Consider the following 23,132-nt stretch of genomic DNA (forward strand, 5'->3'; position numbering starts at 1 on the left):
ACCTGTGAACAAGTTTATTTCATAGTATTTTTATTGCTTTCTATCTACTTAGAAATAAGAAGCCAAAAAATCAAGCAAGCATCGGACAGGACAGACAGTGGATTCACTCGGAACACAATATGCTGGTGATAAATGAATGCAGCCATCAAAATTAGCTGCGTTGGCCTGGGGGTGAACTCCATTTTATAAGATCGTGTTGGGTGAGAGAAAGGAAAAGAACGATTAAGAAGTAGGCGTATCATGTCTTCCAGAAAAGTCGCGTCAGCCAAACCGAGATCGAATCTCAATTTAGAAATGGGGATGCACACTCCAAACTTTACTGACTTCCATTCCAGGGCTCCACACTCAGATGAAATCCTGATGCTCAACATGGAGGTTTTTCGGAAGTTTTTTTTTATTGAATTTAGCAGAAGCAATGTCATCAAGAACAACATCATGGTCACATCAGAGGCCATGCTAGTGCAAGCAGAAACACTGCTTCTGCAAAAGCTGAGTTTCCCAAATGAAACACTGAAACTCCACCCTGACAACAGCCATGCATCCTAGGTAGAAAATTTCCACTGGCTTTAGTATTTTCATCATCTCATAATTTATAATAAATAGGCTATCTGCAACTGATAAATATGTCTCTTTAGTAAACAAAGGAATGAGATATCAGTATTTATACAGGATGCATAACTGTAAAAAATACAGATAAATACCATCATCATACTGTACCAAGGGAAGGAGATACTGGCTTGAAAGACAGTCTTCAGACACACATTGATTATTGTAAAAATCATACTGTAATTATTACCTCAGCATTTTGTATCAAATTAAAATCACAAAAATTAAAACAGAACAGCATTTTAAAAAGATTTTTGACCTCTAGTTTCAAAACTACCGTTGATAGAGAAAATAAAAACATTTCTTAATGGTTACCCATTGAGACTTTACATAAAATCATGATATCGTCTAGAAAAATTTTAGATGAGAAAATTTCATTCCCCTAACAAATCCAGTGTATAAAACTTCAAAGAAAAACAAGCAACAGGAAAATGTGGAAAAATATCGCAGAAGTGGTTAATACCTTTAGGGGGCTGGGATATTTCTTGACAAGATGCTCAGACCGAAGCTCATCTAAGAAGGGATGGAGGTGGGTGAAGCATCGTTTTGTCGCTGCGCTCCACGGACACACACACTGTCTTGTTTTTTTGTACAATCAAATATATATAAGCATTAAGTTCAGCTTCTAAATAGGTTAGTGTACAATAATTGTTTCACCTCATAATTACATTTGAATATTCTTGATTAAGAAAAATGTAGCAGTTTTGAAAAGAAGGCTGCATTTACAGTGCATAGCTGTAACAAAAAAGGAACATTGTTGTATAGTATGTACACAAAATAAAAATACTCCATTTAACATCTGTAAATACGCAACTACATTGGAGAATGTAGCACTTACACTATCTGAACACACCCCAGAGAGTTCTACCCAACTCTCGTTCGTAATGTAACACCGTGTCCACTCCTCAGAAAGAACCATTGACCAAGCTGCATGCTTGACCATGGACAAGGCTTTTGAAATTTGCAGCGGAAGATCAACATTTTGGACATTTACATGGGTGTCAGGATAAAGGACAAATGACAGAAACTTCAAAATGTTAGGAAAGTTTAGCATTCCGGTGCCCACGGTATCCTCTCCCACCGAGATTCCATGGCAAAAGGGGGAAAAAAAAAAAAGAAAGAGAGAGAGAGAGAGAGAGAGAGAGAGAGAGAGAGAGAGAGAGAGAGAGAGAGGATATTAGTTCTACGGAACCTGTGGTTGCTTCAGGATTGTCATATAATCATTGCCTTACGAGAGAGCACTTGCTTCAAGTTGATTTTGTACTTTCTTAAAAAACAAGAGTACGAAGGCTGATGCCCAGACATCAGCGGTTGTCATTTTAGGGTGCTTTGTGGTTGGTTGGTTAGTTTTCTTTCCTTTTGAATTTATTCTTTTTTTTTTTTTTTTTTCCTTTTGAATAGAATATGAACATTTTGAAGTTCTAGGTTTTACGTGTGTCTTCTTGGAACTGCTGCCATTTGAAGTGTTTTGCCCTGGCACACTCTGGTCAGGAGCCCCTAGTCCCCACCTGTACATACACACTTCCCCCGAACCAGGCACGCATGCGCACGTGCTCATGCACACGCGCGCACACACACACGCACACACTCACACCGTCACCGAGAGACTCCAGGGAAAGCGAAGCCGATACCCATGAAGAAACCTGTGCTTACTGCATATCCATCTGTCTCTCGCCTCCTCAGCAGCCGTGTCCATGTAAACCGTTGTGGCTGTTGTTCTTGTTGTATTGTTGTTGTTTTGTTTTGTTTTTGTACAGAGTGTAAAGTAGGAGAAATTCCTAAGTATGACTTGCAATAGTCTGTTAGGGAAGGACGCACTGTCCTGTGAGGTATTCACATTCCCTCTGTCATCCTCAGCCGGGGAGCATGTTACCTGCGCAAGCTTCTCTGAGCTTCTTTCAGTAAACTATCGAAATCCAGAGAGTCATACTTGCTCTTGGTGGAAGCAGGGTCAAAGTCATCTGAGTTGGAATCTGCAAGAAACCCAGGCCAGGTTAGATGCACCTTTCCTAACGGCCATCAACTCAGTCATCCCATTCAAGATGACCAGGTTTATGAGCAACTTATTCAATCAATATACTTTAAAATATGTGCAACTTTTATTGATATATATATATATATATATACACATATCAATAAAATATATATACACACATATATATAATATACAAAAGGTAAGGAGTGGTGAGCATTCAAAACTCCTCTATTGATTCATTTTAGACTTAAACACTCCTGAAAGGTAATCAGAACAGAGTTTAATATCTGTATTCAATAGCAACTTATCCAATAGGTACTTTAAAAATAAGTCCCCACCCCTTCTGTGGCAAGTTAAACAACGTATCCAAGGTTCCTCAACAACTTAGACAGAGGGGTCAGAGTAGAGTCTGGACCTAGTTTTCTATTCAGTGGGACTGATTTCACTGAGCACAAAACCCAGTTGAGTGGGAGAGAGAATCAGAACCTCACCCACCACACCCGCTGCTCTCCTTCGAGGAGGGAGAGACGTCCCATCCAGTCATCTACTCCAGACCTGTGGGTGCCCTAGCAATGCTGGCACAAACTCCCCCAAATGAGGAGGTTAAGGAAATGCTTCATGTCCACAAAGAGTAAATTCAGTCTCTTTACTAATTAACCGGAGACAGAAAACATGCAGATGTAAGTGAGCGATGGTCTTTCTTGGGTCCTTCAACCAGCGCACATCAGTGTCTGTGCCAAGTTCCTGTGCTACTACTGAGGGTCCTTCACAACACTGGTGTGTTTCAGCAACGCCGGGTGTAAAGTGAACACCTGTTAACTATTTCTGATTTTCTCCACTAGCATCTCTAAGAAAAGTCAGGCATTTTTGCTGGTCTTGCCACTGAGAAAGAATGTCTTGGAAATATAGCAGAAAACCCCTTGCAAATACATTCATTGTTTTGAAAGCACTTCTTTTGAAGGGGAAACAATCTTTTCTGGAAAAGATTAACAGTCCTACTAAAATAGGAACGTGTCCATGTTTTACCAAGACCACGATCTGCAAATGAAATGCTCAAAATGACAGGAGAGGATAAGACTAGATAATGTGGAGGCACTATCATTGACCTCGCAAGGTGTTTTGCTGAAAAGGTTGTGATCCTACAGCTCTGCAGCACCAGGCTGATTTTTCATCCCTTGCTACAGTCTACTCAAGCCATCCTCACTTTCAAAACAAAGAAATCGCCCAGTCGGTGTGGCTCAGTGGTTGAGCGTTGACCCATGCACCTGTCAGGGCACATGCCCGGGTTGTGGGCCTGATCCCTAGTAGGGGGCATGCAGGAGGCAGCCAGTTGATGTTCTCTCTCATCAATGTTTCTATCTCTCTCTTTCCCCCTCTCCCTCTAAAAATCAATAAAGAAAACAAAACAAAAACAAAGAAATCTCTGCACTTCTTTTTTTCCATCATTCTCACAACTTCTTGTCTCTATTGAATTTTGTTAAGCAAGTTTTTCCAGTAAGAACAACAATAATTGTAGTTAGCCCCAGACATAAAAGCAATATCAAAAATGGCCAATCTGCTCTGGTCGGTTTGGCTCAGAGGTAAGAGCATCGGCCCTCAGACCAAAGAGTTATGGGTTCAATTCTGGTCAAGGGCATGTACCTCATTTGCAGTTCAATCCCCGGCCCTGGTCGGGGTCATGTGGGAGGCAACCAATCAATGTGTCTCTCTCACATCGATGTTTCTTTCTCTCTCTGTCCACCCCTCACTCTCTTCCCTCCCACTGTATCTGAAGATAAATGGAAAAGTGTCCTCAGGTAAGGATTTTTTTTAAAATGGCCAATCTTTTCTCACTAAAATGTATATGGTTAATTCTCACATTATATGGCTCCTACCCTTCTCTTCATAGCCTAATGAATAGTCTGCATGTATTACTAAAACCTCACCAGCAGCTGTTGTTCAAATCAAAATATCTGTTTTTGTAGAAACAAAAAACGAGAGAGCCCTGCTCACTGCTAGAGAGGAGGCTGAACTCAGAGCTCCACTTGCAGCGTGGAGGAGGCTGGAGCCTGCTGGTGGGGGGGGTCTGCATGACACTGGTCGGGGGGTCTGCATGACACTGATGTTGGTACAGATACCTCTTTCCTTGAAGGAAATTTTGAGAATCATGAAAATGTCTTAACTTTGGATTATTCTGCATGAAACCCAGAATGTCAGTGTTTTTGTATTTTTATTGGGAAATATTAACAATATTTTGAAACAGTGGTTCTCAAGAGTATCTTTACTGTGAAATATGGAGGCTGGTGTTTACATGTATACACACTTATACGAACATAGTGTGTTACACAGCAGGCACCCCAAAATCATTTTGTTTCATGAGGATAGAATGTGGTTACATGTACCCCCTGAGGCAAAAATGTCTAACCCACCCCTTTTTCTACACTAAAGGAAGGATACTGCAACATGAGTAAAAGATAATAAAACGTTTGATAGAAATAACCTCAAAGCCACTGTAAATATTTTTTAAAGTAAATTGTTACAAATAATGATATTGTATCAATGGAAACAAATCATGGTACAAGTGTATTCCCGGCACCTCGAAATCTGTGACACAAAGGAGGTCCTAAAATTAATATTTGTTAAATGAATATATCCATCTTGACCACCAGCCTAGGACTAAAACTATAGTTGCAAATATTTGTGTTGGGATCTGGGAATGAATTACCAATACATGGAAAGGGTCTATGAAAAGTTATGTATACATTCAAGATGCTGAGAATATTACATTTCTTTGAGTCAAAAAAATTTGTGGCCCTGGCCAGTTTGGCTCAGCAGTTAGAGTGTCGGTCTGCGGTCCCGAGAGACCCGGGTTCGGTTCCCGCTAAGGGCATGTACCTCGGTTGCAGTTTGTCCCCAGCTCTGCTTGGGTCGTGCGGGTGGCAGCCACTAGACGTGTCCCTTTCACATCGATGTTTCTCTCTCTCTCCCTCCCACTCTATCTGAATAAAAAAATGGAAAAATGTCCTCGGATGAGGATAAAAAAAAAAAAAAAAAAAATTTGTGATGACTATTTTATTTCTTTCCATTTTTCTAATATGTTTAAGCTCGATACAATAACTAATTTGTAATCAAAATTATTACAATATTCTGTTCTGGTCAAGTAGTCCTAATTTAATTTAAGCCTTTGTCTTTAAGAATTTTCACTGAGGTCTTTCAGAAAGATCCATTTAAAAATAAATAAATAAGACAGTAAATAGAAAGACACACAAATTACAGATTCATAGAAACCAGAATTAAATCCTGGCTTCACCATAGTCCTTGAGAGTCTCTTTAAATTCTGAATCTCATTTACAAAACTGGTTCATAAATCATAACCGAAAACCTTACATTTTGCACTAATAATATTGTAGCGGCCATTAAGTGGCCTCTATAGTACTGAAATAGGATGTGCGAGCTCACTTAATTTGGGGGAGCAAAAAAAAAAAAAAAGTCAAGAATTGATCAAATGTATCTAAAATGATCCATCACTTTACTCTTGGTCAAATGTCTCTGCATCAACGCCTTTTCTCTATACCTTTGACAGGTGTGGCACTCACAGTCCCTGTACCAGGGCCCTGTCTCCTTCCGTTCACCCTGGTCAGTGGCTGTGCCCTGAGGCGTCCAACGTGAGCCCTTCAGGAGACAAAGACCAGACAGATACCTACGGACGTTGTTCGGTTCCTAATCTGGACGCGGGTGTGGATTCTCCCATTTTAAAATAACTTGAAACTTCCAACTTCCCATTACCATGATTTTAAAGTACAATTGCAGCTAGTCTTTACGGAGCGACTATTTTATGCCGGACACCGTCAGGAGCGTCACAAGCGTTCATTTCCTCTCGGGGACAGCGCTGGAAGGTGTTTACCATGTTTACCAGGCGGCGGCAGCAGGTCTGCAGGTGCCTGATGTCGGCGGCAGCTCCGACCCGCACGTGCCTGCGCTCCGACGGAGGGAACCGGACAATCCCTGCCACCGCAACGCCCATCAAACACACTTTTCAGAAAACACAGAGCTCGCTTGGCAACGGCCACGTTTCCCTGCTGCCGGCGAGGCGCGCAGATAACGAGGGAAGCATTCTTCTTAGAAATATTTCAGGGAGGCTCTAGTTCAATTTGGAAATACCGTTCCATCCTCCTCTCCCCGTGATGAATCGTGATCTAAAGGCCCCTCCAGATAGCTTATTTTAAACTCGAGATGTTTTGAGAGACCAGAAACACCCTGGCCTTCATCACTGAAGAAAATAAGTCAAATCAACTCAAGACTTCAATCTGTCTTGACTGTTTTTATCAGCCAACATTTGAACAAATGACTTGCCACCGTTTATATTTTCATCCCTGGGCCTCTATCTCACTAACAGTCAGCTACCTCTCCCCTGCTTCATCCTATCTGTTTAGCCTTTGAAGTGAATTATAGCATATTCCCCCTGAACAATGCACTCCACCTGTATCAATTCCGCGAGGAAGACATCACTTCAGTGCAAAGGAGAAAAGCACACCCTGTGTTTGGTACTCATTTCTTTCGTTATACCAGGCCAAAGCAAGCGCAGATAGAAATAGAATAATGCTTAGGAAATGATGTACATGTTAATTTTATGATTAGTAGCGTAATTGATTTAAAATAATTATGTCATATGCATGAGACATTTGCCACTTTCCTTCCTTCAGCAGAGAATGGAAAGTCTTACAATACACACATTACACAGGGAATCACAGGCAGCGGAACAAAATTAAAATTGGAAAGGAAATTAAGATGTCCACTGTGGCATTATTTATAATACTAAAAAATTGAAAATTGAATAAGTGTTTAGCTATAATGGAATGATTAAATATAATGGCATTATTCACTGAACAGAATACTGTGTAGCCATTAAAATGTGCAGATAAATTATGTTTAATCCTGTGAGTACTGTGGAAAGTGAACTTATATAATATTTACTGAGATAAGTAGAATTTAAAAGTATATATTTATATATAAAACATGATCTCCACGATAAGAAATTAGACATGCTGAGAGAAAATACTGGAACGTAAGCGCACATGTAGAGGTAATAGTGGTTATCTCTAGGTGATAGGCTGATAGGTGATTTTCCTAGTTTTCTTAAAATTCTTTTATATTTTTTAAATTTTACCCCTTGAGTCTATATAACTTTTGTAACAGGAAAAAGTCAGTACTTATGTGTGCATCGGTCTCCCTCTCTGTTAAGTGGGGCGACAGAAACAACAGCTGTCTCCGGTGACTGCTCTGGTCGTTAACTCAGAGCATGCTTGCAAAGCCCCGAACAGTGCCTAGAATATAGAAGTGCTCAAAAAATTCCATTTTCTCTTTTAAAGAAAGTACAGTGTGATTTAGCATATAAAATTTTATTTTCTCCTCTCAAGGTGCAATTTGTAGAAAATGTTGACAGTTCTAAGGCTTTGTGATATAATAAGGAAAGAATATTCAATACTTTTGAATATTCTCTTCCATAAAACAATGATGGCCACGCAGTATACGAATTTGGACAAAAGGAATTAGAGTAGGAAACAACGGCACATCACACACACACACACACACACACACACACCCTGGCCGGTTTTCTCAGTGGTTAGAGCATGGGCCCGCAGACCAAGAGAGTCCTGGGTTCAGTTCCTGCTAAGGGCATATACCTTGGTGGCAGTTCGTCCCCAGCCCTGGCTGGGGTTGTGTGGGTGGCAGCCAGCCGATGTGTGTCTTTCACATCGATGTTTCTCTCTCTCTCTTCCTCCCTTTCTCCCTCCCATTCTATCTGAAGATAAATGCAGAAATGTCCTTGGGTGAGGGTAAAAACAAAAAAACAAACAAAGACACACACACACAACTTGGACACACACAGACACACACTATACCCCACAAATGCATGTGACACACGCGAGCGCGCACGCACGGCCTATTGCTCACATACAGACAGTGCAGAATGTCCACATCGGGCAGACAGCGCAACAAATTTACTTCTGCCCTCTGTCGCCAAAATCTACGCCCCTTGCTTCTGAAACTGTCTCGTGCATTAAAAATACACAATAAGATAAATTTTGTGTTCAAATATTCCCTCTAGTAAAATAACGGTCCGACCCAGTGTGCCTTCGGTTTACATTTACTTCCATTTTGAGCTCTACATTATGGATTCCTCATTCCGTGTACAATAAAATCCATACCTAGGTCTGCATAGTTAGACTTGAAAAATTGCTTGCGTCCACAAAAGTACAGCTCGAAGTCAGTTTCATTCGACCTGCGCAAAGTGTATCCATTTTCAAGAGCAGCAAAAGCATCACAGGTATAACGGTAGGTAATGAAACCATAGCTGTCTCTGCAACGGACAAAGAGGAGAAGTTCAAAGCCACTGAGGAAACATTAGCATATAAGACTGTAACCCTTTCTACTTGGGGAGACTTCGCTCGTGCCAGCGTCTGAACCACGGCATCCATTTATCAGTGTGATTGTCCTGTCAAGCAGCTAAATACTTATTTCTGGGACAGGAAATCTCAACTAGAAAGATTAATAAATAGGGATGAAAGAAAATAAATAAGGTTCTGAACTCAACATGTCATCTGTCAAAGATCCCCATCCTAGTCATCTTATGGCCATAATTTTTTACATATGTCAGCTTCTAAACAAGAAATAATCTTGAAGATTCTCACCCATCATCCCGCAGATTTACTGTGCACTCCTCGATTTCACCAAAAACTTCAAAGCGGTCCCTCAGTTCTGTCCGTGTGGTGTCAGGTCTGATTTTGCCAACATAAATCACACGGCGTTCTTCCTGGGGGCGGGAGGAGCAAAGACAGACTTGCTAGTTCTGGAGACAGGAAAGAAGTTGAACCTTGACAGACATTCACAAAGGTATGATCATGCACAAGAAGAACCCACAGAGCATGCCAGTTAAAGCAAAACATACACTAAAACTGAATGAAAAGCTACCCCGGAACCAAGCGTAATTTCCATTCAGTCTACATCACTCTCTTCCCCTACACACGCTCTCATTTTCTTCCATTTGTCCTATGCATCTCTGTTCTTCAGTCACATGAACTTGTATATGTTAGAAAAGGAATGTGTGTAATGTGATCACTGAATAACTGAAAAACACCTATTAAATAATTTAACTCCTGTGACTCAATTATTAATCCTCAAAATTGGTAAGACACTAACCTGGCTTGCAAAACTGTTTAATTTTTCACGAACTCAGAAGATGTACATTTTTCCCCAGTTTTACTGAGAAACAATTGATATAAATCACTGTATAAGTTTAAGGTATATAGCATGATGGTTTGGGGTACACATTTTGACATTTCTCAAAAGAGTGATTTTTAAACCTTCCTATAAATAAATATTATCTGAGGTGTTTATTAAAAATGCAAATTTGGGGGATATATTCCAGCTATACTAAAAAAATATTTGGAAGCTAGGGTTCAATGATCTTCATTTTTAACAGGCACATTCAAGTGATTCTGATGCAGGTGGTCCAAAGACAATAATTTGAAAAACACAGTCTTAAAATGTAGACTATTTTAAGCCATGGGTCTCCAAAGAATAAGAGCCAAAAAAGAAGCTATAAATTTCACTTTGCCAATGAATCTTATTTTAGAAGGGTGTGGCTTAATTTTCAACGGTGGAGTCAATACCATCATAATCTGAAAGTCATCAGCAATTTATAACCTTCGAAATATGGGAAGAATATTTCATAGCCTATAGATGTATTTCTTAAAAAAAACAAAAACTAAAACTAAAACAGGAATGCATTTCTTAATGTTAGGAGCAAGCCTATAAATCTTGTTCTATAAAGCAAGCCAACAGTGATGATGTCCCTTAAAACAGAGAGGCAAGAATGTAAGGAGTTAATATAAAGAAGGTGCTTGCCAACTAGGCTACATGTCTATCAAGGACAAACAAGAATGGAATGAGATTCAGGTCGCTGAGATTTATGTTAGACGGACGCAACAATGAGAAAGCACAGGACTAAGGTACAGATTCATCTCATCTAAGAATTTTCCCTGGTAGTACTGAGAGTACTGCTTGGATGATGTGAACAGTCATTTAGGCCTAAGGCAAAGAGCTATCCTAGGCTATTTACTGAATGTCTTTCCTTTTCATTGGCCCAGTATTTAACAAAGAATCTGGCACAGACTGGGCACTCCGTGAGTGCTTGTGAAATATAACTGGACAATTCACAGACTCTATAATAGATGTCATCTTAGGGGACCTAATCATTTATATTTCATCTTCATTTATTTTATGCAATCCTCATTTATCTATGTTCACCAGGGAAGTTCCTCAGAGCTTCAAACTCAAAGAGCCAACTATCTATTTGACATCTCAGGTTAGATGTCCCCTCGGCACCTCCAACTAGACCAATGCTACCCAGAACAAACTCCCCATTTCCACCCTCTTCAGTGGCTCTTTCTCCAGTGTTCTTAGATCATGAAGTTAACACCATCTAGCGCGTTATTCAGGACAAAAACCTGGGTGCCTCCCTTGCTTCTTCCATCATCGCCAATCTCTCATTAAGACCTGTTGATTTTTACCTCCTAAATCTCCCTCTAGTCCATTTCCTGTATTAACTCTCCTCTAAATCACTCTTCCGAACCTCTTTCTGGACTTGGTATAAGAGCCTCTTAACGTGGACCCCACAACTATGTTTGCGTTCCTATAATCCATTCTTTCACTTAGGCAGAGTAGTCTTTGTTTTGTTAAGAGAACAGGAATCTGATCATGCCATTTACTGTCTAACACACTCCAAGGGTTTCTCCTAACTTTTAAAGAAAGCCCTAAAGCATTAACAGGACCTACCAGGCCCGTCAGAGCCTGGACCTGTCATCATCGTGGGCTATATCACCCACATCTCATTCTTTCCCTTACTCTATTCTCCACTGAGCTTCTGTCGGTCCTTAGTATATACTGTGCTCCTTCCTCTCAGAGCCTTTGAGCAAGCCATTCCCCTGCTACTTGGAACCGCCTTCCTCCACTCCACCCCACTGCACCAACATACACATTCTGTCTAGAATTACACTGAACTCAACAATCATCTTCTTTTTGAGACTTGAAATGAGGTCAGGATTTTTTTGGTTGCTCTAACCCGACACTCTATTTATCCTTTGTAGTTCAATGTCCGATTGCAACTAAATAACTGACGTTGTATTCATTGCTTCATGTCTATCTCCCATTACAATAAAAGCTTCATGAAAGAAGAGACCATATCCGTCCTATTGACTCCTATGTTTTAAGGGTACCTGAAAAACAGAGTTTCAGTGTATATTTGTTGAAAAATCAATCAATCACCATTCAGTTAATTATTTTTAACACTTCGTCCATACCCTTCATTACACCAAAGATGCTTAAGGGTGGTCTGTATTCTCTAAAGCAAATATAGTGGAGACAGAAAACCAGGTTTGGTACTTTATCGTAGGATACATCTTGTTCAGGTGGCTCAGATGAGTGAATTGACAAAGGTTTTCATGATTTGCTATTACAGGGTTAAGTGTAAGAAGTGTAGAGTAGCTCCAGGTTTGCAGGACTCTAACTCTAAAATCACCTCTGAGGATCAGAGGCAGGGCTCCACTAACACAGTTCATAAAACACAGTTGCCCTGACTTTGGCTGTTGAGCTTAAGTAACTGACCAGATGATGTACATCAAACAGAGCAGGCTGCCTGACGCACTCCATGGAGATTGTATGTCTCAGCTGAAGGCTGTCCTGTGCTGTTCCAGAGCACCCAGCACATTCAGGAGGTTGGTAGATATAAATGGACGGTGAGGCTGATCCTGGCGCAGTGCTGTACACTTGAGCAAGGAATTCTCAGCATCACATTCCATTCTGTCTATTCAGCCAGCTCTAGCCAAACAGCCGAATGTGATGGGACCGCTATCTAAACTCCCTGGCGCCTGCTTGCATGGATGTTATGGATTTTTTTTTTTTTAATGAGCTTTTTTAGGATGGTTAGTACTGTATAGAGGAAAAAGAGGGGGAAATGCAGAAGAGAGAGAAAGAAATTGAACCATCACAAGGAAACTGTTCAACTGCCATTATGGGAATACACTCAGACTACGTATTCAAGTAAATTCGAAGTTAAAGTTAAAACCGACCATATGCACGTCCATATGCAGACATACTGGGACAGTCTCCGAATTGCTTCTTTATACAAAGCTGTATGCAACAATGATCCCTCAAAGAAGATAAACTGGCAGACCCTTTATATCAGATATGGATACATTCTGCGGTAAAAAGAAGACAAAACCTAAATGGGAGGAAGAGGTTGGGCTGTCCACAGCCATGTAAATTACCTATTTGTCTGTCATCTCCTTTTATAAAGCACAGGACTGAGGCTATGTTTGCTACCTTACAAAGACCAGAGATTAAATACATGTTAAAATAAAATGATTACAGTGCTGGGTTTTCCTGGTGCTAAAAACGAAACCAAAAGGCATCTGAAGGTCTAAAAGGCAAAGACAAAAATCTTTCCAAGATGGGCCAAAATATATAGCAGAGAACCGATTATTTTTAACATGTTGCAGTTTTATTGGACAGATGAATAGATTCCATATCTTTAAAAAACCTTAACATTTGCAGCCAATTTTTCAAGACATTAATTTCTAAACAGGAGATGAAAGGGAAAAAAATCAAAATGCTTAATAACATTTCCAAGTTCTTAAAGGCTTGGAGGAACTCTAAACCTTTGGCAAAAGCTTTTGAAAAATTATTTTCAGACCAGTTTTCACTATTGAGGAGGATGGAACATTTATCAAATATCTTTTAGCTTCAATTTTCACAAGAGCTAGTTTGTTGATAGGGTGGATAATAAAATTGAAGATTGATGTTGCATTAACAGGTATGGTAAATCCTCATTATATCCAAACACAGGGGATAAATAAAGACAAGGAAAACCTGACTGAATTAACTGACTTTGTATTATCAAATTCTTTATCAGAGTGTATAGAGCCCCCCAGTTAGCTGGAGAAAACATATAATATTTCTCATCAAATAATAAGCTATTCCTGGTGAAAGGTGTTTGGCTAAGAATAAAAAATAAAGTTAGCCCTGGCTGGATGGCTCAGCTAATTGGAGCACTGTCCCATAGATCAAAAGGTTGTGGGTTCGATTTCCAGTCAGGGCTCATGCCTAGGTTGCAGGTTTGATCCCGGTTGGGGTGCATACAGGAGGCAACCAATCAATTCTCTTTCTCTCTCTCCCTGTCACTCTCTCTCTCAAGTAAGTAAAAACATATCCTCGGGTGAGGATTAAAAAATATATATAAAAAAACAAAATTAATAAGGAGGTTAACATTTATCAGTTAGTCTAAAATATCAAGTAGTGGTTGATGTTTCTCACAGGTTATCTCACTAAAATGCTCTGCAGTGCTAGGTAACACCAAGGAACAGCTTGATAGAATTTGGATTTTCCGAACTTTTACTCTACATTTCCAAATTAGAATAATTAAAAAGTCCTCCTCTTATACTAAGGAAACTGCATGTCAACATTGGCAATGAAAGATTTGTGTTCATCGTCAGATTAGCGACAACCTGACTTCCTCAAAAATTCCAACGATACTACAAAGACTACAGATGAGATGAAGGGCCAAACTCCATGCCGTTTCTACAGTGAATGGTATAGCGAGGGTCTCTATTGAAAGGATAAAAGGGCGGGGGGGGGGGGTATAAAAAGATATGAATAGACAGAAGAAAATGCCAAAATTCTGACAAAATCCAAAACCAAAACTATTTTTTTCTCTTGCCTTTAATACTGATTACATTTACTTAATTCAGTAAATTCCTACTACTAGGGGGGCACTCTTAAGAAGAAAACAAAACTATTAAATTTTCCAAAGTTACCCCGATCCCAGCAGGGCTCAGGAATGTCCCTCCTTAGTATCTGAGGTAGAATGACTGTGAATAAGTCCAGGTTAGTCTACCTAATAGACAGTACGCAAGGAAAAGCTAAGACGTAAGGGGACCCAGCAGTAAGTCAGAAAACATGCAAACTACAGACTGAGAGTATACATAACTATTTTGGATAAAACTGCTAATTTCTAAATAGTGAGTTTAGAATTCAAGACAGATTCACCCACATGAAATATCTCTTAATAAAGGGAAGAGAAAACTACTTAATTTTCTCCAAAAAAGAAAAACTACAAGAAATTATGCAATTTTTTTTTTTTCATTTGGAAGCAACTGAGCATTATCAGTGATGACACACCGTTCCTGGCTCCTGGCTGCACACTAACCAGTGGAGAAAAGAACCGAAATGCCACAGTCATTGGCCAAGCACATCTGGTTCTGGTTTCAAGCACTGAGCCATATCATAATGTCTAGATTTGCCCTTTTAATTAACATCCCATTATCGTGTTTTCTGGCAGCGAACTGTACAAATTGCAAATGGAGCTGGACTTGGAAGCCCACAGGAAATTAGGGCGGTGACAGTTTAGACATGAAGTACTAAGCTCGGGCTTGCACAATTCCAATAGGACCTGAATCCCTTCGAGCCTACGGGACTGAGAGAGGCAGAGGATGGGTTGGCTTGTGAGAAAGAGTTTAGATGGAAATTGGAGAAAAGTAGCAATGAAAACAATAGAAATATTCAAGCACAATGTATGATTCTGGAGTTAGTAATTACCAATTACTAGTCTTCTAATTCAGTGATCTGAGGCACTCGAGTAGGTCTGGATAGAGACTTTTAGAGGCATAAGCTATGAAAACTTTACAGACCTCCTACACCATCTCCTTGTGCAGCGCAAAGCAAAAGCATTATAGACCACAAAGCAAAGGTAACAAAGACTACTTTATTTTGTAAAATATCTGTCTTCATATGACTTTAACATTTTTTTTTATTTCCTTATGGAGACTCTGCTTTGTTGGTCCCCTAATTATATGGTTGATCAGAATTCATGCAAAATCTACCACTGCACCCAAGTATTCAAAAAAATATCACTACTAATTCATTATTTTAAGGGTATCTCAAAAATCTGAATAGAGATCACTTCCCCGACCAACTTGGGGAGGCTTAGTTCCTTTAGCTGTTTCATGAATGATTTTTCAAGATAATCTAGTCAAATGAATCAAGCATCATTGCATGCATCTCTGTGCCCAAGCACATAAAAATAAACTTTGCAAAATGCATTTTGGCATAAGAAAGCAGATCATTTTCAGGAAGGAAATCAATCAGAAAGTCTTCCTGTGGGTAAACTCATTAAATAGTTCCACTATGCCTCCAAGACAGACTTCAAAATCTTTATCGCGACTTTCGGGACCCTGCACAGACCTGGTTTCCACGGAGCCCTCCAGATGTATTTCTCGCCGCTCCAATACCCCCGTGTTCTAGTTAAATGACTAGCAGATTCCCAATATACGTTGCTTCTTTCCAGAGACTTAGTATAAGCAATAGCCTGGGTCTAGACTAGCAGTGTCCAAGAAAATATAACTCAGTTCATGTACTTTTAAATTTTCTAAGAGGCACATTTTAAAAGCAAAAAGGTCAGAAATTTAATTTAATGACGTATTTTATTTAGCTCAAAATGTGAAATATCATTTCAAGTTGTCATTGATATAAAAATATTAATGAAGTATCTTACATTCTTTTTATGTATGGTCTTCAAAATCCAATCACACTTGTAGTGTATCTAAATTGGGGACTAGCTGAGTTAGCCACTTGGCTAATGGCTACCATGTTGGACTGCACAGCTTGAGATAACCTTTGCCTTCCATCCTTTTACTTTTCGGATCAATCTCACCCTCTTCAGGGATGACATGCCTCATTCCCAGGTCAGGATGCCCACCCATATACCACCCCAGTACCTGTATCTTCTATAATAGCACTTAGCACACACTATTGCCTGTTTGTTTCTCTTTATCTCCCCGAAGACCTGAAGCTGTAGGCACCAGGTTTCACCTAATTTCATATCCTCAGCACCTAGCAAATGTTTGTCACGTACGGAGCCATGAGCTTTTGAAATAGCACATAATTGTCAAAGTGGAAACTGGTTTAACAGTAAGTCCCAAATCTTTACATTAACTCTTACTAACTATAGGTCACTGTGTTAATAAACAATCTCTAGGTCATAGTTTTGGTTTTCTTCTACCTGCTTTTTGAAACAAAACAACTCAAAGCCAAAATTCTCGTAAATGTCTAGTTATTTTATAATTAGTTAAGATAAGCCAAGTTGACATTTGTACCATATAAGCCACCTTGCAAAGAGAATTGATGTAAGATTATCTTAGTCAAAGAATTAGCTAAGGAATGGTCAACATTTGTGGCACAGAGAAGGCAGGGTGGTGTTCGCTCCCAAGCTGAGGGTGATGACCTCAAGATGCTGTTGGCTCAGCCTCAGCTTTGGAATGCAGACCAATCGCACCATTTGATCGATTTGGAAAGAGCCAAACTATCAAAAAAGGCACCTCCCTCCCTTTCTTGACTCTAGTTAAGTATCTGGCACTAAGTTATCTTTGGAAGAAATAAAATAAGCACATGTCATTTACCAATATTTATTTACACAGCTTTGGTTATAGCTATGTTGTATTTTGCCCAAATGAGCAAATATATTATGAGATAATTAACCTCTCCCTTGAATGGCGTACTTCTGGGAAGAAACATGACGGATTTCATCAAATATGAATTTGCAAACACTGAAATAACTATTTTTCCTACATGCTTATGCAACATGATTCCATTTTATAAAGATTAACTGCGAAGTGACACATTAAAAGGCTTTGTAAACTACATGGCACTATATAAATGTGAGTTATTATAATTATTGAATAAGCTATTAATTAAAAACAGTAAAATTAGAAATATTGAATTTTTAATTTTCATTAGTCTTCTTAAGTGTTAACTAATGACATTCTGGCAGATCTTAATATCACAGCTCATTTGAAAGTTGAGAAAAAAAATGAGCAAAAGTGTTGTAATTTGCAAAAGGCCCATGATTCAGTCTTAGGTAGATTCTAAGTCAAGTGACAGCAAACACCTTAGACCTCTGGCCTGAGTATTCAATTACTTCTCTCTCCTTGAGTGCCTGCAACGAGCAAATCTCCCATTAACCCTTTTCCTCTAGCTGATAACAGTTGGCCAATGGTTTGAGTTTGACTTCATTCTGTCAGCTCTTTTCTGTAGGTTTTTCAAGATGTTGTTGACGGTAGTGGGTTTCCTTAAAAGAACCACATACAGCTAACCTTTAACGTCCCTTTCCCTAAGTCTTGACTCCCTTGTATGCAAGACATGTCAAAAACTGACCTTCAAGGAAATGATTCTCAGCTGCCAGCACAGACAGGCAGCAGCCGCAATGTACAAAGCAGCACCACATCTAATCGATTAGCCATGGCTCCCTGGAGCACCCCGCGGCTCCATGGGGCTCGGTGGAAAGAGTGCCATCATCAATTAGGAATGTCTGCCATGGACAAGCACTAGGTGCCAAGAACTGAAGCGTCTCCTATTTGCCTTCCAAGGTCTAAGTTGATAAGCCCTGGGTGGGATCCGGGGTAAAGTCTACCCATTCGTAAGCAGCTGCCAAAAGAGTACTAGCCCACGGGGGGGGGGGGGGCGGAATCGCATAACATAACCTGCATCTTCTCAGCGAAGCATCAGTGCCGTCGATATGTCAAGTGACTGCAATACCCTGTGGTCAGCAGTGCCAAGATACATAATGGGTTATTGACAAATAGTTCCTAAGGATGCGTCCACTGCCCAGGTAGGTGTTGACCCAGCACAAGTAAGAAATGATGACTTTCTTTACCAATCTGCCTCTACTGCCTCCCTTTAAATCTAAGTGGGACCCAGTCTCTCCATGGACCACCCCATCCTCACATCGTCCCAAAAGATGGAACAGTGATAGCTCCTCACTTTCCACTCAGGGAAAAGAGCGGCCGAGAACAGTAAGAAGACCTCATCGTTTGACCAGACGGCGCCAGTATCTGGCTGAATAACTCTGCACCCTGCATGTTGAACACAGCCTTGAGCTTCAAGAGGAATGAGAAGTACACTGATTTAACATTTGGTTTTCCAACAATCTGTGTGAAGAGAGATTGGGGGCTCCCTGATGTATTAATGTCAAAAGGCTGAATACTGTATATTCTAACAAAGCCTTAGCTTCCGTTTATTTTTTTAATCTACCAAAAAAAAAAAAGAAAAGAAAAGGAAACAAAAAAGAAACCCTCCTTTGAAAAGAAAGTGAGCTCCAAGCTGCTTACAATTGCCTTTTGCCTCTGCCTCTCCCTCTGTCTGGCCCTTTCAGACTCCCGCTTCTCATACTCTCTGCGGTATTCTTCCCTCTTCAGCCTCTCGTGCTGATACTCTTCGTAGCTGTCATACCTGAGAAACACAACTTCATCATTAAGTCAACCACCTCCAGTGGCAGGAGCAAAACGAATAATAGACTGGGGAGGGGCAGGGATTAGATGACATCTCGTCATCTAAAGGCTGGGATGAGAGGAGCCCAGGAAAAAGGACAGCATCGTTACCTGGGCCTGCGGCTGCAGGGCGATCTTGAGCGTGATCTCGGGCACAGGGGAGAATTTCGGTGTGCACGGTGTCTGCAGTGGCTCGACTCATAGTAGTAGCAAGATCTGGGTGAGAGGAGAAAACAAAAAGGGCATTTTCAACGGCCACTTAACCCCCGTTGATCGGCACGGCCGAACATCCCCCGGAACACTGTATTACATCCAGGGGCTCTTTCTTCCCAGAGACTAGTGAGATTTCCCAGTGACAGTTTCTGATCATCTAGTCAGCTTAGAGGTCTGGAAGTGATGTGTTCTCTCCAGCACCTGTTATTGATGTTAGCGCCGAGCACCAGTCTGGTACACTGTCAGCTTTATCTCGCGTGGATCTCCACTATCCTGGCACAGGGCAGCTCTCCAGGTAATGGAAAAAGTTAGATGAGCAAGTTTCTTACAAATGCTCTCTCTGATCTGACTGGCTCAAGGCACTCTGCTCAAGGCTGACAGATTTAAGAGAAGATGAAGAGCGATATGTGTGTAGCAACAATCTCATTAGCTCCACGGTGCCTGGAACGCAGTGGTGAGGGGCTGGCCTGCCTGTGGGTTTGAATGTGGTTTGTTTTTTTTTTTTTGGTTGGTTGGTTGCGAGTGTGTGTGTGTGTGTGTGTGTGTGTTTTGCTTCCTGGAAATGCCTTAGGCTCTGGGAGGGTTTTGACAAGATTTACCTTGAAGAGGATCTACTGCCTGGGGACCTTGATCTTGACCTGGAGTATGATGATCGGGAACACGACCTGTGTCGAGAAAAGGACCTTGAACGAGAGTGCATCCTTTGGGGTCTTTGAGAAAATAAGGATTTGGGTGGTGACACAGAATCTCTGCATGGAGAGTTAAGAGAAGAGCAGGAAGGGGACACGTCGAACAATGAGTAGGACTGCGTGCCGTCCCAAGGGTAGCTCAGTTTATCACTTTCATCTTCGCTGTCATCGAACAGGCCGTCCATGGCTAGTCCTGAATTTATAAACATAGGTAGTTTGGAGAATTGTTCGTTACTGAAAGCACTGTCCCTCAGTTCACTGGTCTTATCCGCTTCGTCGTCAAAAACAGCTTGACTGGGATGACCGAAGTGTTTGTTCAGCTCGGCGCGGATCTCCTGGTCTTGGAGCTGCTTCCGGCTGCTGCAGGGCGAGCCCTGCCCGCTGCCCGGCCCGGTCGCTCTCAGGCAGCCCTTGTCTGGACCAGCGGAGGGGCAGCTCTGCCCCTGCCAACTGGAGGAAGCATCTTTATATTCGAGTTGTCTAGAGTCTTGGAGCTCCTGTGACAGATTGATGAGTATTTCCGATTTGGAATTGATCGACTGACAATAGTCATGGTCGCCAAACAGCCGCAGACTGGGCCGCTTGGCCTTCCTTTCCTCGTGTCCGCTGGCGAGCCCCGAGGTCTTGCTGAGCTGCGCGTACAGCTCAGACTGCTCGGGCCCTTTCTTGGTGGAGGTGTGGCCTTGGGCAGCAGGACACTCGCTGTACCGGGGCTTCTTTGATGGCGGAGGTACCACAGTCTTGCAGGAGGACTTCAGCTTTGGAGAAGCCCGAAAAGGGTTGTCTTGGTTGGCTTTGTGAGGAGGAGTTGTGGGTGGAGTTAGGCCTAAAGCAAAACAAAAGAAAACAAAGGAAAGTGGGGGGAGAGAAAGAGGAGAGGCAGAGATCACGTTCTTAAGCCCCAGGTAGGCGTTCCTAACTGTTTCGAGATTTCAGACAATGGTTCAAACGGAGTGGATACGAAGGAAACTAAACTCTGACAACACCTGGTAAAGTGACTCTCTCCCCCTAAGCCCGTCACCAAGAAAAGATGGATCGACTGTGCCAGGCGGCTGGGCGAGCAGTGCATTTTGTATTTCAGACACCAGTGCTCACAGACCTGCCTCCCAGAGATCAGTGATGCATCCCTCCTGGTGTCCACCGCACCGGGCACTACCCAGGTCAGATCTCCAAGGGCGTCGTGCAGTCTGCGGCATGGAAAATGAAGTCGGTGGGGATGGGGGACTCACGGAACAACTTTGGTAGCTTTTATCTGCAAACACACGCTGCGGAGGATGCCAGGAGCTCAGGGTTTTTCGCCTAATCAAGGAAATCTACCCCTGGAGCCAAGGAATTAGGAAACTTAAAAAGAAAAATTAGATGAGATGATGGCCACGGTGGGGTGACACAGGCGATGCCGAGGAGAGCTCAGGAAAACACGACCCCTGGGTGTGGGAGGTTGACAAACTCCACAACTTGACGGCGACACTTCTCTGTCGCCACAGTTCACTAACTTAGTGAACCATGGCTAATGTAGGTATAATGCATTCTTGTAAGCATAACTAATACATTCTGTCTAAAATATGGTTCTGCAACAGAAACCAAAGTGAACAGTAACATGAATTATTGTAGTGACAGGGGACCATTTTATTAGAGCTCAACATTTGGGCAGGTTATGAGGCTGAAGAATGGAAAGCAATCCAAGCTTCAGCGACTACCTAATTAAAAAAAAATTTTTTTTGCTTTTAAATAGAGGGAGAAAAGCTCTCCGTTGTTTGTTGCCTTCTGTGGTTTTCTAGAGCAGGGCAGACAATTCCATCAGCAGTCACCGGGTACAGTGTGGATGGAGCCTCCTCCATGAGGTGTCTCCCCTGAGTAGGTGCTGCTACGTAACCCCCGAGACCGAGGAAGAATAATTGTGACATGGCTTTTGAGTCCAAGGAACTTTGAAGAAGGGGAGGCTGGAGTTCAAATGACTTTATGCTTACAAGGGAACATTTTAGTTTACAATACACTTTCTATTTAGGAGGCTGGGTGAATGCTATTCAGCAAAAAAGAACTTCAAGTCTGCTAACAAGCCTGGGGTTAGACTTAAGGCAACTGCACGTTTCAAGGGAAGGCAGAGAAATCCTGCCCTGCTGGAAGAAAATATATATATTTATATTTATACATTGAGAACCAAGTAGGTCACAGAAAGCCACATGGAATTTCGGTATAACAGGAAGACGCTGCCTCTCTCTCCTACTTTACAGTCGAGAGATGGAAGAAATTGATATTTTTCCCCACAATGAAATATGTTACGCCACTCTTTAGCACTTTTTATTATGCGTAGCTAATTCTCCCTTAATGAGAGAAGAGAAAGGACAAAACACGCAAAGTGGTTTGGCTTCGGAAATCCGTCCCAGAAAAGTTCAGAAAGACAAGAAAATGCAAACACAAAAAGAAGAGCTGTCTGTGTCTCATGAAAGCTTCCCTTTAGTAACAGCCTACTGCCTGCCAACCCCTCTTTGCGTATAGATAATGAGGAGGTGACATAGCCTTGAGTGAGTCATCTGCATCACCGACACACACGCTCCTTTCTTCCTTTTTTCATGGACAAACACGTCTACTACTCAGTTTTAGAAATTCCTAGGTGGTCAATCTTTTCTTCTCTCTTTTTCTCTATTTTCTTGTTTCTTTACCTTCTGCATTGCCCATTCATACAAACTGATTTCTACCACATGCTATCTTCAATCACCATGACAACGAATGTAAAGATACCAAAGCCCAGTAAAGGAATGGCAAGTTCTCAGATACTTCCCATAGGAAGCTAAAATGCCCAAAGAAATAATGCCGAAAAATCTCTCTTTGCTGAGTAAATCACAATCAAATATCCCAAACAACACAGCCCTTCAGCTGGAGAAATGACACCCTAAACTTCTAACTCCATAAATCTTTTCGTGACACCCCAGATTAAGGTATTTTTTACTTTTCCAATAAGTTACTGCCAGGATCAATCACTTGATACTTATCAGATAGAGCTATATAGTCTTGCTTGTCTTTTCTGAACGTGAATTATATCTTGTCTCTTCAAATAGATTATAAGCTCTTAAGAGGATGTCGCTTGGGCTTATTTTTGGCAAAAAAAAAAAATTATACTCATTTTTGTTTTTATTTTTCTAGCTTCCCCTTCACCAGCACATCTCACATCTCACTTGGCAAGCTGGGTGAACACCTGTAACTAGCTGGTTCGCAGACCACACACAGAGAGCCACTGTCCCGGGGAGCCTGTGTGGTGCCCTGCCTTCCGCTCAGCTCTATGCATTTGGACAG

The 23,132-nt window shown here is 41.3% G+C and overlaps 1 protein-coding gene across 1 annotated transcript in view; it reads right to left on the bottom strand.

The window, feature by feature from the left end:
• Positions 1-1,977: 1,977 nt before the first annotated feature.
• The window catches only part of PPARGC1A (PPARG coactivator 1 alpha), a 96,920-nt gene continuing 75,765 nt past the window's right edge, over positions 1,978-23,132 (bottom strand). The window contains exons 8-13 of the mRNA XM_036281235.1: positions 19,752-20,667; positions 19,051-19,155; positions 18,781-18,901; positions 9,253-9,374; positions 8,770-8,921; positions 1,978-2,579 (exon numbers count right to left, since the gene is read on the bottom strand). Of these exons, the coding sequence (XP_036137128.1) occupies positions 2,476-2,579; positions 8,770-8,921; positions 9,253-9,374; positions 18,781-18,901; positions 19,051-19,155; positions 19,752-20,667 (1,520 nt within the window). The 3' untranslated portion in view covers positions 1,978-2,475. The remainder of the gene's footprint in view (positions 2,580-8,769; positions 8,922-9,252; positions 9,375-18,780; positions 18,902-19,050; positions 19,156-19,751; positions 20,668-23,132) is intronic.

This window comes from Molossus molossus, unplaced genomic scaffold (genome assembly GCF_014108415.1).
Source record: "Molossus molossus isolate mMolMol1 unplaced genomic scaffold, mMolMol1.p scaffold_m16_p_1, whole genome shotgun sequence".
Taxonomy (NCBI): Eukaryota; Metazoa; Chordata; class Mammalia; order Chiroptera; family Molossidae; genus Molossus; species Molossus molossus.